The 14,106-nt window shown below is 42.5% G+C and overlaps 1 protein-coding gene across 3 annotated transcripts in view; it reads right to left on the bottom strand.

Moving 5' to 3' along the window:
- Positions 1-2,982: 2,982 nt before the first annotated feature.
- Positions 2,983-14,106, bottom strand: part of LOC140309317 (far upstream element-binding protein 3-like) — a 25,258-nt gene continuing 14,134 nt past the window's right edge. Inside the window, exons 8-12 of one of the 3 annotated variants that reach the window (XR_011916367.1) lie at positions 10,887-10,955; positions 10,674-10,745; positions 6,810-6,907; positions 4,113-6,531; positions 2,983-4,064 (exon numbers count right to left, since the gene is read on the bottom strand). Coding sequence is in view for 2 of the 3 variants with exons in the window: in XM_072387148.1 (XP_072243249.1) it covers positions 6,523-6,531; positions 6,810-6,907; positions 10,674-10,745; positions 10,887-10,955 (248 nt within the window). In the remaining variant the exon portion in view is untranslated. Of the gene's footprint in view, positions 6,532-6,809; positions 6,908-10,673; positions 10,746-10,886; positions 10,956-14,106 lie in introns of all 3 variants that reach the window. The other 2 variants (XM_072387148.1, XM_072387149.1) reach the window with 2 other exon arrangements.

Below are 14,106 nucleotides of genomic sequence, written 5' to 3'. Positions count from 1 at the left end.
TGCTGGGCGCCTCCTCTGAGGAGCTGCTGGGCGGCGCCTCCTCTGAGGAGCGGCTGCTGGGCGCCTCCTCTGAGGAGCTGCTGATGGGCGGCGCCTCCTCTGAGGAGCTGCTGATGGGCGCCTCCTCTGAGGAGCTGCTGCTGGGCGCCTCCTCTGAGGAGCTGCTGATGGGCGCCTCCTCTGAGGAGCTGCTGATGGGCGCCTCCTCTGAGGAGCTGCTGATGGGCGCCTCCTCTGAGGAGCTGCTGATGGGCGGCGCCTCCTCTGAGGAGCGGCTGCTGGGCGCCTCCTCTGAGGAGCTGCTGCTGGGCGCCTCCTCTGAGGAGCTGCTGCTGGGCGCCTCCTCTGAGGAGCTGCTGATGGGCGGCGCCTCCTCTGAGGAGCTCAGATGTCACACTTGTGGCGAAGGATGGAGGCAGGCAGACAGTTTATGGCTGGTCCCCGAGCTTCAGGGAAAGCGTTTGGACTCGCTCCAGATCCCCATTTCTTTAATGTTTAATCAGGTTCATCGGTACTTACCGAGCTGCTTCCTGTACTTTATGACCACCAACACTCTGCAGCACACTGCTGCCCGTCCTGCTGCCTCTGTGGGGACCCGGCGGGGGATAATGCTCCATCAGGACCCGTCCCAATCTGAAGCAGCTCTGACCCTCAGGCAGCTGAAAGCCCGCGGTTTCCCCAAAACAAACCTGCATTTCCAACAAAAAACTCCCGTTCTGCGTCAGAGCCACACTTTAAACAATATATTTCCATTTTCCACAAAACAAAAACATCCTCAGCTGATTATTATCATTATTATCATCATTATTATCATTATCATTATTATTATCATTATTATTATTGTTATTATCATTATTATTATTATTATTATCATTATTATTATAATTATTATTGTTATTATTATAATAATAATAATTATTATTATCATTATTATTATTATTATTGTTATTATCATTATTATAATTATTATTATTATTATTATTGTTATTATCATTATTATTATTATTATTGTTATTATCATCATTATTATTATTATTGTTATTATCATTATTATAATTATCATTATTATTATTATAATAATTATTATTATTATTATTATTCTGAAACGTCTTTGGTTGCAGCCTTCGGTTCACGCTGCCTGAATCCGACCTTTTTGCTCATATGTTCCTTATATCTGATGTTAGCGGGGGGGAAACCTCTGCCTGGGCCGGTCTTTCATTTCTTATCTTATTATTTTCAGGCTTTTTCCAAAGTCTCACTTTCTCCAAATCTCAGAACTTTGCAAACAGTTTCCTGAAAGGTGTAAATTTCCCTTTTTCTCACCTTTTGAAAAATAAAGTCCTCACTTTGTACAAATGATTTCCAACCCAGTGTCCTCAGTTTTAACCAAAGTGTCCCGAAAATGACCTAAAATCTTTAATTCTACACATTTCATCAGTTTTAAAACTAATTTGCTGAAAGGTCTAAAGTCTGAAAATGTTCCCACTTTTCAAATCAATTCTGTTAAACATCCCAAAAAGTCCTCAGTTCCCAAAAAGTCCTCAAGACAAAAACACTTCATTTTGAAGCCTGATTTGGTTTCTTTGGGCGAATAATGTAATTTTATTTATATATATAATAAGAATAAATAGGAAGTGTTTTTTGTTAAAGTTAGAAAGACTGTCCTCTCCTCAAAGATGAAACACAAGAATCCTCTCATTTATAAACCGACTCATTTCCACATTGAATCAGCTGCTCAAACTAAACCAAAGAAGAAGAAGAAGAATGGAGGCGCGTTTCTTTCTGTTCGGGAGGCTTTCGGGGGCCGGGAGGCCTGAAAGTATTCGGTGTTCAGGGGCCACACTGATGCCGGCCTTTATCGGCCCCCTGGGGGCCGGTGCTTGATTACAGTAAGGGCCTAATGACAGATGACATCACTGTCAGCCGGACCATCTGCCTGCGCTCTGGGAACATGAATAAATGATAACTCCCACTTTTCGTGTCCGAACACGAGGAGCTAAACCGACCCTCCGATGAAAGTTTGACCCGACAGAAGCTCAGTCTGAAGGAAGCCGATTCTGTGGTGGAAATGAAGCAAAACCTCGGAGAATCAGACGAGCTCCGAGAGCACAGAGCTGTAAAAACATAAGGATGGAGTTAAGGTTCGAGTCTGGCCTGGAGCTTCAGATCTGAACCTTTAAAGGTGGATAAAGGCCCAACTTCTTACTTCAGACCACATGTGCCGGTCTCCTTGGCCTCTAAATGATCCCAAAAGGTCCAGATAAACGCTTCTGAATCCCTAAAAACAGGAATAATCTCTGAAAAACGGACAGGCAGAGCCAAGGACAGCTTAATCTCACCTGCTTTGGAGTCCAGAAGCTTCCAGGTAAGAAGCCCAAAGTCGCTGCAGTTTGATCAGAACATTTTAACGGCTCCGAACTCGGTTCAGTTCATCTGAACGAATCTTAAAGAAAATTAAATCTGAAACGGTTTAATCATATTTATTAGCTTCGGTGAACAACAGTTTGGGCCCGTTTATGTGCTTTAACGCCTCTTAAAGCTTTCAGATCCTTATCGTTACCTTTGGTAGGGATTATTTATTTATTTACTCTTATTCAGGGATCTGTTGGAGATGGAAAGTGATCATGACTCATCCTGCACTCATGAGCTACTTTTCAACCCAACGAATGCTTCTGAAAATCAGAACCTTTTGGGTCACCTGAACGGTCCAATCTAAGCAGACTTATTAACAAGGTTAAACTATTTGTATTTTCTCTGTTCAATTCTATCATTTCCGCTCATAAAGATGATTCCAGCTCGAATGAAAGCGCTCTGCATCCCTGGATTAGTTCACATTTACATCATAAAAACTGTCTGAAGCGGAGAAATCATTTGTTTGGTCTCATTTAAATTCCAAACTATGTTTTATATCACAGCAAATATTTCAAATGTAAGAATCCAGTTCCAGGTGTGTGTTCTGCACCCAAAAGAGGAAACACCAAGTCAGAAAGAATGAGCCTGTTTATTAGCCCTCATATTAATCATCATCATCTTCCTCGGCCACCGACAGTCTTGTGGCTTGGGTTCATACACAACTCTGTCAATAGAATCTAATAGAAAAATCTGCAGGTTACAGTTAGGACGTCTGTCCATTAGAAAAATAACAGAAACCATGAAACCAAAGGCTCCCCATCTCCCAGCTTCAGGACAGGAAGTCAGGACTAGGAAGCTTCACGCAGCAGTGGACAGGTGTGGTGAGGCCGGCTCTGGGAGGTTTGGCATGGCCCTGCTGGTGCAAACAGTCCACAGTGAACCAGGAACCAGAACCAGACACCAGCCAAGTCCACTCCGGCCATTCTAATGATTCTTGGGGTGGGGAGGGGGTTAGCCCCGTCACTACAGCCCTCCTCGCCTTGGGGCTGCCACGCCAGCAAGGAGCAGGACCACAACACACCTGTGACGGCTGAGCTCGCCACGCTTCTGGTCCAATTAAAGATGTGCCGAAAAGCAACAAATCCCGTCACCTTCTGAGCGTGGCAGCAGGCAGACGAGGAGAAGAAACAGAGAAAGTTAGCCTAGCAGTCTTGAGAATATAACACACAGCTTGTTTTTGCAAATTGGTTAGACACAACATGTAAATTAAACAATATCATTTTTAACAGGACAAAAAAGTACATTTTTAACTGAAGAGCACCCGCCAGAGTGGAAATTTACACAAACCATAGTATCTCATCAACAAACTGAATATTCATAAGATTTAAATAGACCCCTGAACAGAGGAACTCATTATTATCGTCGTCATTTTAAGCATTATCACACGTACAGAAAGCAGAACCACTAATTCAATATTCAGCTCAATAACAGCCAGATCTCCCTATAGAAGACAAACCTCTCTGTGGTCGGAAACACACAAAGTTTAGAAAACCCGCAGATAACACACTACGCAAACGGACACATTACACCGCTCAGGCTGGAATTACACCCTTAAAGTTACACACATTTAAATTTTAATTCACACAAACACTAAACAAATCCATCAAGTCTCAGCAAGCTAGCATAGCCTGGCCTCCGCAAGCTAGCATAGCCTGGCCTCCGCAAGCTAGCATAGCCTGGGCTCCGCAAGCTAGCATAACCTGGCCTCCGCAGACACACAACACGCAGCTAACGGACAACATTTGGCTAACACTTCCTGCTGAGGAAGAACAGAGGTGGAATCATACTTGGACAAAGATACAAATAAGGTGTGAATTTAAAAAAGGATGTTATTGATAACTAGGACTCAAATCTTACTAAAAAAGAAAAGTCCTCAAATTTGAGCAAATGTGCGTTAAACAAGTTAATCAGTAGATCCAAAATTCTGCTGGATTTGGAAAAGCAAAATACACCTAAATTTGTGCAAGTACACAACAGCAACACAACAACGGCATGTTGACGAGCACAGTCCAGCCCAAATATACTCACAACATACAGCTTGCACACAAAAGCCAGCTAACTAAGCTACCGAACATTTAGCACCACTCTGAGATAGATACGGTTGAGCTAATGTTTTCTAAGCTAACAAAAATTCAGCTAATGCTGCATTCGCTAAAGCGGACTCTTTATTCAATCCTAGCCATACGATTAAAGCAGACAGAGGGGATATTACGCATAAAAAGTGTTTTTGGCAGGTTGTTAGCCAGTTCTAGTTGATAATTGAAGGGATTTAACTGTGATAGTGATCATATTTAAATGTTAACACCAACACAGCTTCTTTGGAGCCATTTTGTCTGAGTTTTTCACAGTCCTGCTACCTTCTTCTTCCTTAACAAAATGTCGTATTTGTAATGCCAAATTAACAACAGTTAAATTCTGGAAGGCTAACAAATGTTTTTCTAATGCTTACATAATAATGCAACGATAAGCTGACGAAAACCTGCTAATGCTAATTCCTTATGCTATGCTAGCAATATAGATGAAGTAGAGTACCGTCGAGCCTAAAACGGGCAGATTTTGGCAGTTTGTAAGCAAGTCCAAACAGAGTATTAGTAGATTTGATTGATATATCACGCCCTATGTGACCATTTTGCTAACGCTGACTAATCTTTCGATGCTAGCCCAGTGTTTAACGCAGACAAGATAACCGCTAAGCCTAAAAAGTGCAGTTTTTGATAGTTTTTTAGCAAATCAAAACAGAATAATAGCAGATTTATTTATTAGTAGACTTGTGAATGATATATTAGGAAATACTGGATCTCTTGGTATTATGAAATTAAACTATTTCCATGCTGGAATTTTAACCAATCACGCCAACAAGAATGTTTCAAACCTTTCGCTGCACGTGACGCGTCATGAGTGCGGCATAATGAAAACTTATGCCAGCGCACATGTTTAGCTAATAACTACACATCGCTTTATTTTCGACACGCATTCACAAATAAATCTGTAACACAAAAAAAAAGATATCAAAAAGCAGCCAATGCAATGTTCAGACAGCACAGATTCTCCATTCTACATTCAGCTAACAAACGGAAACATTCATCTTGCTAACACACGGCTGAGGTAAAACAAACCTGTTCGCTTTTGTGCTTGTTCGGCTAATAAATCGCTAATGTCAATTACTTCATCATTCAGCTCTGAATATTTTGCCGGAAACAACTCAGCAAAGTAGAAATGCAGAACTAGCAACAACAATTAAGTTTTCCGCTGTAAGAAAGTAGTAAATCCCCCCTTTTTGTAATAAAAGTGGAGGTGGGGAAACATGGTGTCTGCTTGAGGTTAAATTCTGTGAAGACACAAAGTGTTTGACCACAGAGAGGTCTGGCTTTAGACAACGCAATATAAATCGTCATTTATTCATCATTACATCATAAAACCTAAAGAGATCACTATAGAGATACAGGAATAAAAACTATCATCATCAAACCAAAAGAAAACAATAAACGCATCATTGCACCTCCAAGATGGCGACTAAACAGGTAAAATTAGATTGAGAACAGACCCAGCGAGCACGGATTTAGTACAAAATACAGTTTTGTCTCCAACGGTAAAACATCACATTTCCATCCAATGCTATTAAAATATTTCTATGCCGAAATAAAAAAAATAACTGAGAGTCAACACACAACGTGACGCATGCTTTAAAACATTATCATGAACAGAATAATAATAATAATAATAATATCTGATTTTCTTACTCAAGACTGCTAAGCCTTATACCGTTTTCTTATTGGAAAATAAAACTAGACAAAATATAGATTATACTGGATTTGTTTTGTTCAAAGCCACACTGATACATCTTTAAGTTCAAGTTTGATAAAAAAACAAAAACAAAAGAAAAACCAGGTCTACGCTGTGGAGACCAGAGGCTAGTCCAAAAAAATCTGCCCGACAAAATGTCAACTTTGTAAGGTTAAAAAACAGAAAGAAAAGAGTTCGTGATTTTTCAGTTAATCCTTAGTTTTCTCTACAAAAAGGAAGGAGGAAGCGGCAGAGCGTTGCTTGGAAACCCCGATTCGGTTGCTGTAGACGACCGTCTCAGGCCTTGAGCCGGTGAGGGAGGAGCCTCTAGTGATCCTGAAGAAACAGGAAATGACATCACTGTTAAACGCGTCTGAGTCACCAGGGCAACGAAGCGTGAACTGACCGCTTCCACGGTTCAGTCTGAGAAGTTGGATACACACTGTTAAAAAGGCTTTTATTCCAAAAATGTGGCATTTCTAATAAAATTAAAGAAATTATGTATTCTGTTGTGTGTTGGGAGCTGAATGGACTGTATTCTGTTGTGTTGGGAGCTGAATGGACTGTATCCTGTTGTGTTGGGAGCTGAATGGACCCTGCAGCAGGTGTGTTACCTGTATCTGGGCGGGGTTCCACAGGTAGGGCTGCTGTCTGTAGTATTCTGCTAACGCTGCAGTGTAGTCTGGCACCGAACTCTGCTGAGATGACTGACCTGCGACACACAAGTCATCAACATTCCATCAAAAGGAATCTAATTAATCTGCAAAATAACATATTTATGCTATGAATGATTTTACTGTGAGAAACATTAAAGTTATGGCTTCAGGTGGAAATTTATCAAACAGCTTTTACTGACTGAATTTAAGTTAAATCACAGTTTACATTTGAAGAGTTTTATGATATTCCGAAACTTTTCATTTGGAACTACTTTCATGAAATAAAACAAAATGTCTGCATCTCTGTCTTCTTCCACCTGATGAGACTCATTATGAATATCTCTTATTGGCCAGGATTTGAGGCAGGCATTAAAAATGACTTGGTTATGTTTAGGCATTAAATACTACTTGGTTATGTTCAGGCATTAAAAACTACTTGGTTATGTTTAGGCATTAAAAGCTACTTGGTTATGTTCAGGCAAAAGCTACTTGGTTATGTTCACGAATTAAAAACTACTTGGTTACGTTTGAGCATTAAAAGCTACTTGTTATGTTCAGGCATTAAAAGCTACATGGTTATGTTCAGGAATTAAAAGCTACTTGGTTATGTTCAGACATTAAAAAGTACTTGGTTACGTTTAAGCATTAAAAGCTACTTGGTTATGTTCAGGCATTAAAAACTACTTGGTTATGTTCAGGCATTAAAAACTACTTGGTTATGTTTAGGCATTAAAAGCTACTTGGTTATGTTCAGGCAAAAGCTACTTGGTTATGTTCACGCATTAAAAACTACTTGGTTACGTTTGAGCATTAAAAGCTACTTGGTTATGTTCAGGCATTAAAAGCTACTTGGTCATGTTCAGGCATTAAAAACTACTTGGTTATGTTCAGACATTAAAAAGTACTTGGTTACGTTTAAGCATTAAAAGCTACTTGGTTACGTTTAAGCATTAAAAGCTACTTGGTTACGTTCAAGCATTAAAAGCTACTTGGTTATGTTCAGGTAAAAGCTACTTGGTTATGTTCAGGCATTAAAAGCTACTTGGTTATGTTCAGGCATTAAAAGCTACTTGGTTATGTTCAGGCATTAAAAGCTACTTGGTTATGTTCAGGCATTAAAAACTACTTGGTTATGTTCAGGCATTAAAAACTACTTGGTTATGTTCAGGCATTAAAAACTACTTGGTTATGTTCAGGCATTAAAAACTACTTGGTTATGTTCAGGCATTAAAAACTACTTGGTTATGTTCAGGCATTAAAAACTACTTGGTTATGTTCAGGCATTAAAAGCTACTTGGTTACGTTTGAGCATTAAAAGCTACTTGGTTATGTTCAGGCATTAAAAGCTACTTGGTTATGTTCAGGTAAAGCTACTTGGTTATGTTCAAGCATTAAAAACTACTTGGTTATGTTCAGGCATTAAAAACTACTTGGTTATGTTCAGGTATTAAAAGCTACTTGGTCATGTTCAGGTAAAAGCTACTTGGTTATGTTCAGGCATTAAAAATTACTTGGTTACGTTTGAGCATTAAAAGCTACTTTGTTATGTTTAGGAATTAAAACTACTTGGTTATGTTCAGGTAAAAGCTACTTGGTTATGTTCAGGCATTAAAAACTACTTGGTTACGTTTGAGCATTAAAAACTACTTGGTTACGTTTGAGCATTAAAAGCTACTTTGTTATGTTTAGGAATTAAAACTACTTGGTTATGTTCATGCATTAAAATCTACTTGGTCATGTTCAGGTAAAAGCTACTTGGTTATGTTCAGGCATTAAAAACTACTTGGTTATGTTCAGGCATTAAAAACTACTTGGTTATGTTCAGGCATTAAAAACTACTTGGTTATGTTCAGGCATTAAAAACTACTTGGTTATGTTCAGGCATTAAAAACTACTTGGTTATGTTCAGACATTAAAAAGTACTTGGTTACGTTTAAGCATTAAAAGCTACTTGGTTACGTTTAAGCATTAAAAGCTACTTGGTTACGTTCAAGCATTAAAAGCTACTTGGTTATGTTCAGGTAAAAGCTACTTGGTTATGTTCAGGCATTAAAAGCTACTTGGTTATGTTCAGGCATTAAAAGCTACTTGGTTATGTTCAGGCATTAAAAGCTACTTGGTTATGTTCAGGCATTAAAAACTACTTGGTTATGTTCAGGCATTAAAAACTACTTGGTTATGTTCAGGCATTAAAAACTACTTGGTTATGTTCAGGCATTAAAAACTACTTGGTTATGTTCAGGCATTAAAAACTACTTGGTTATGTTCAGGCATTAAAAACTACTTGGTTATGTTCAGGCATTAAAAGCTACTTGGTTACGTTTGAGCATTAAAAGCTACTTGGTTATGTTCAGGCATTAAAAGCTACTTGGTTATGTTCAGGTAAAGCTACTTGGTTATGTTCAAGCATTAAAAACTACTTGGTTATGTTCAGGCATTAAAAACTACTTGGTTATGTTCAGGTATTAAAAGCTACTTGGTCATGTTCAGGTAAAAGCTACTTGGTTATGTTCAGGCATTAAAAATTACTTGGTTACGTTTGAGCATTAAAAGCTACTTTGTTATGTTTAGGAATTAAAACTACTTGGTTATGTTCAGGTAAAAGCTACTTGGTTATGTTCAGGCATTAAAAACTACTTGGTTACGTTTGAGCATTAAAAACTACTTGGTTACGTTTGAGCATTAAAAACTACTTGGTTACGTTTGAGCATTAAAAGCTACTTTGTTATGTTTAGGAATTAAAACTACTTGGTTATGTTCATGCATTAAAATCTACTTGGTCATGTTCAGGTAAAAGCTACTTGGTTATGTTCAGGCATTAAAAACTACTTGGTTATGTTCAGGCATTAAAAACTACTTGGTTATGTTCAGGCATTAAAAACTACTTGGTTATGTTCAGGCATTAAAAACTACTTGGTTATGTTCAGGCATTAAAAACTACTTGGTTACGTTTGAGCATTAAAAGCTACTTTGTTATGTTTAGGAATTAAAACTACTTGGTTATGTTCAGGCATTAAAAACTACTTGGTTATGTTCAGGCATTAAAAGCTACTTGGTTATGTTCAGGTAAAAGCTACTTGGTTATGTTCAGGCATTAAAACTACTTGGTTATGTTCAGGCATTAAAAACTACATGGTTATGTTCAGGCATTAAAAACTACTTGGTTATGTTCAGGTAAAAACTACTTGGTTACGTTTGAGCATTAAAAACTACTTGGTTATGTTCAGGCATTAAAAGCTACTTGGTTATGTTCAGGCATTAAAAACTACTTGGTTATGTTCAGGCATTAAAAACTACTTGGTTATGTTCAGGCATTAAAAACTACTTGGTTATGGCTCTTGCTGGTGCTACTTTTCATGTTTTACTGGGTTATCAGTCCGGTCTCTAAAAGCTACGCATACACTCCTCTGAAATACTTTGAAAGCCAGGCTAGGTGTCATAAAAATCAGATGGACGTCCTCCCCAACAACAGGTGAGCAGCCATTTAAACTTTAACCATTTTACGTTTTGTAGCTGGTCCAATGGTGGAACCTTGCTACCGTCAGGTGACAACACGGAACAACCGAGGCTGTAATAACGCGTCGACACGGTTTTACAAGCGACTGTTGAAGAGACGCATCATCCGAGAATCCACGTCCTGAAGTGTAGATTCATGTGAATGTGACCTTAAACTGAGGGACTATGAAGCCTGACGTTTCACAGCACGGATATGGTTTTATGCTTTTCTTTAGTTCGGTTTCCTCCGCTGAGCGCCGGCCCCCACATGTGAACATGTTCTGGGCCTCAGGGCGACAGCAGAGGACACGCATTCAGCTGCCGTACTCTGTTTCTTGTAGTAGTCTTCCCAGGCCTTACTGTAGTCCGTCATCAAGCTCTGAGGCTGGTTCTGCTGACCTGCAAACACACAAACACACATCTGTTAAACTGCTGCTTCTCAATGAGCCCAAACCTAACACCGGAAACACAACCTGAACCTGTCCGCCAGAGAGCCGAGGAGCCTGGAAGCAGCTTAATGTGTGTGGTGGGTGGACTTGCCTAGCTTCTTATAGTACTGCTCCCATGCTTTAGAGTAGTCCATCTGTCCTGCCTGAGCCATACTGTGACCTGCACACACAAACAGAGTCTTAGCCGTCTGCTTACATGTCTGTGTGTGCACCTAAAGTCACCTAAAGCTCGGTTTTCTACGGTAAAGAACAAACCCGGAGAAGCACAGCTCCCAGAAACTTTTCCTTCTGCCTACATCACTGATCATGAGCTGAGAATCTACCTGCTTTTAGCCTCATGCTGGCGACTCGTTCCGTTGGTGGTTTAACTGTTCAGATACTTTCCTGTTATCGGCAGCTTCCACTAAAGCAGGAACCCGAAAGCTTCTCCTTCCTTATCCAGGACCTCCTTCTTTGGGTCAGAACCCAGATCTGTGAGCAGGTGAGGGTTGGAACAAAGATGGAGCAGGAACCTGAAAGCTTCTCCTTCCGGCTCAGCTTCACCAAACGGACCGGAGCAGCGCCCTCATTACTGCTGACGAAGCCCCGATCCGTCTGTCCATCTCTGATCCAACTCACCATCACTGAGAACCAGAACCAGAGATGCTGAAACTGCTCCAGCTGAGGCAGAGACTCAGCCTGACCCGGAGGGTCAGAACCACCGCCTCAGACTCAAGAGGACCGGAGACGAGGGGCAGCCCTGGTGGAGTCCAACACCGTAACCCAGAACCACTTTGGACCAACAATGTGGACCCAGCTGTGACCATAAAAGAGACTCCGGTACCCCGCACTCCTGCCTTCGCCTCTGTGGAGGAAACTCTGGCTTATTGAGGAGATCCTTAAAGTGCTCCTCAGTTTAGGTCAGCATTTCTCCACCCGGGCCAACCCGGGACGGACCGTTTCACTCCCTGCCAGAACCTCTCTGGAGCCAAAGTCCTGCTCCTCGGCCTCACTGAAGTCCTCAGCCCTTTCAGCCGCTCGGTACCGGTCAGATGTTTCCCTCACCGCTGGCGTCCACCAGCGGGTCCTCGAGTTACCGCCACGACGGGCGCCAACAGCCTTTAGGCCACAGCTGCTGGAACATGGTCCACCTACCCCAGAAGGTGACTTGAAGATGTCATGAACAGCGGCAGAGGTCAAAGTTCACCGTCACTACCTGTTTGGGTTTACCAGCCTTCCCCGCCAATGGATCCAACTCTGTGGGTCGGGGCGGCGTCTCCGTGGGCCGGGGCGGCGTCTCCGTGGGTTTGGGGCGGCGTCTCCGTGGGTCGGCGTCTCCGTGGGTCGGGGCGGCGTCTCCGTGGGTCGACGCTACAGTGACTCATGCGCCATCTAGCGCCCAAACATGGTATTGCGGCGAAGTCTTTGGCCACATTCCATCTGCAGGTGGTTGGTTGTTGACGTTATAATTTAAATGAGACGCCATCAGACCGGAAGAAGACATGATGTCACATGATGTCACATGATGTCACATGATGTCACATGCAGCTCGCTGCGTTTATAGCAGTAAATATGAACGCAACACGTCAGCAAATGTAAAGTTTTCCAGGACAAAGCTACAAGGATTTTAATTAAGTCGTGAACCTGAGTTTCTTTCCACTGATTGGCTCCACCAAAGGTGTCCGCCATGCTTGTTTCGTCCATCGTTTACATTCGATCTCGCCGCGTGTCGCCTCCTCCGGCGCAGAATTGTGATGAAACGCGTTGTGACCGTTCAGACTGAGGTCAGCATCAGGTATGAACCTGATTTAGCACCACAGGTGAAAGCGTCCTGCGTCTCTACATCACGCTTTGTCATTATTCTTGAAATTTAAAGCGTTCAGACGGATTTGGGCCTATTTTTCCTGCAGCGTGAACGTAATCTTTGGTGCTTTTTACACAGGTGTCGTAGGTATTTCTTTTACTGTTTAATATTTATGTTTTTTTTTCTTTTTAGTAAAAAAGACTTTCTGAACATTTTGTTCTAAACTATAAAAAAAATGATCAAGAAGAACTTTTGAAAGACTGTGTCCAGATGTTCAGGTTGTGTTTTCAGACTCACAATATACATTTTTTACTGTGTGTGTTCAAAATGGCAGCAGCGCAGCGGCTCCTCCAGCTCTCGGTGTTCGGGTCAACCTTAGCTCTACAGCTATAGCTATGAAGTGCAGCTCAGCTGAACTAGTGCGCTTAAACAATAGTCTTTACAGCTTTCTGTGGAGCTCGAAGCTTTGCTCGGCAGGCTGCGGACTAGAAAAACAACAACAACACGCCGTGCCGGCCTGAGCTCGGAGCCAAGAGAAGGCGGCGTACGAGGAAGCAGAAGAGGGGAAAGAAGACCCGTCTGCTAACCAGAGCTAACGCTAATGCTAGCAGGCCAGCTTCCCCATCGCTCTTTTTGCCCAACGCCCGGCTCTGGATAACAACGGGAGATGCACAGCTGCAGCGCCTTGGTCCTAATGGAGACAACAACAACAACCCCGACTTCGAGCTCAACGGTCGGTTGCTTTTCGCTCAGATAGAGACCGGCGGCTCTCAGGGAAAACAAGAGGTGGGGGACTCTGTATCTACATCAAGCACTCCTACGCGAGGCTGCTGTTTCTCGACTTAAGTTCTGCATTTAATACCATCATCCTGCAGAAACTGGTGTCCAAGTTGACAGGACTAGGAACCTCCTGGTCTCTATGCAACTGGGTCCTGGATTTCCTCACCTGCAGACCACAGAGTGTCATGATGAACAACTGCACACCCCCCCCCCCCCCCCCCCCCATCACCCTGAACCCCGGCTCCCCACTGTGTGCTCAGACCACTGCTCTTCAGACTGAGGACATCCGGCTGCAGAGCTACAAGAATCACCTGGTGGTGAAGTTTGCAGATGACAGCAGGATGCATCACCCAGGGAGCCGATTACAGGCAGGAGGTGGAGGAGCTGACAGGGTGGTGCAGGAGACAACAACCCCCCTCTACATAAATGGAGCAGCTATGGAGACGTTATCCTCAGTCAAGTACCTCGGGGTGCATCTGACCGACTCCCTCACCTGGCGCTCCACCACCATTAAGAAGGCCCACCAGCGCCTATACTTCCTGAGGAAGAGGATTGGATCCTGCTACCCTCCTGCAGACCTCCTACAGGCCTCCTGCTACCCTCCTGCAGACCTTCTGCAGGCCTTCTGCAGGCCTCCTGCAGGCCTCCTACAGGCCTTCTGCAGACCTCCTACAGGCCTTCTGCAGACCTCCTGCAGGCCTCCTGCAGACCTCCTGCTGCCCTCCTGCAGGCCTTCTGCAGACCTCCT

The sequence above is a fragment of the Leuresthes tenuis genome, unplaced genomic scaffold (assembly GCF_036924035.1).
Source record: "Leuresthes tenuis unplaced genomic scaffold, fLeuTen1.0.hap1 SCAF_6, whole genome shotgun sequence".
NCBI classification, from domain to species: domain Eukaryota; kingdom Metazoa; phylum Chordata; class Actinopteri; order Atheriniformes; family Atherinopsidae; genus Leuresthes; species Leuresthes tenuis.
The sequence above is the reverse complement of the archived record's forward strand: the minus strand, read 5'-3'. Positions and strand labels throughout refer to the sequence as shown.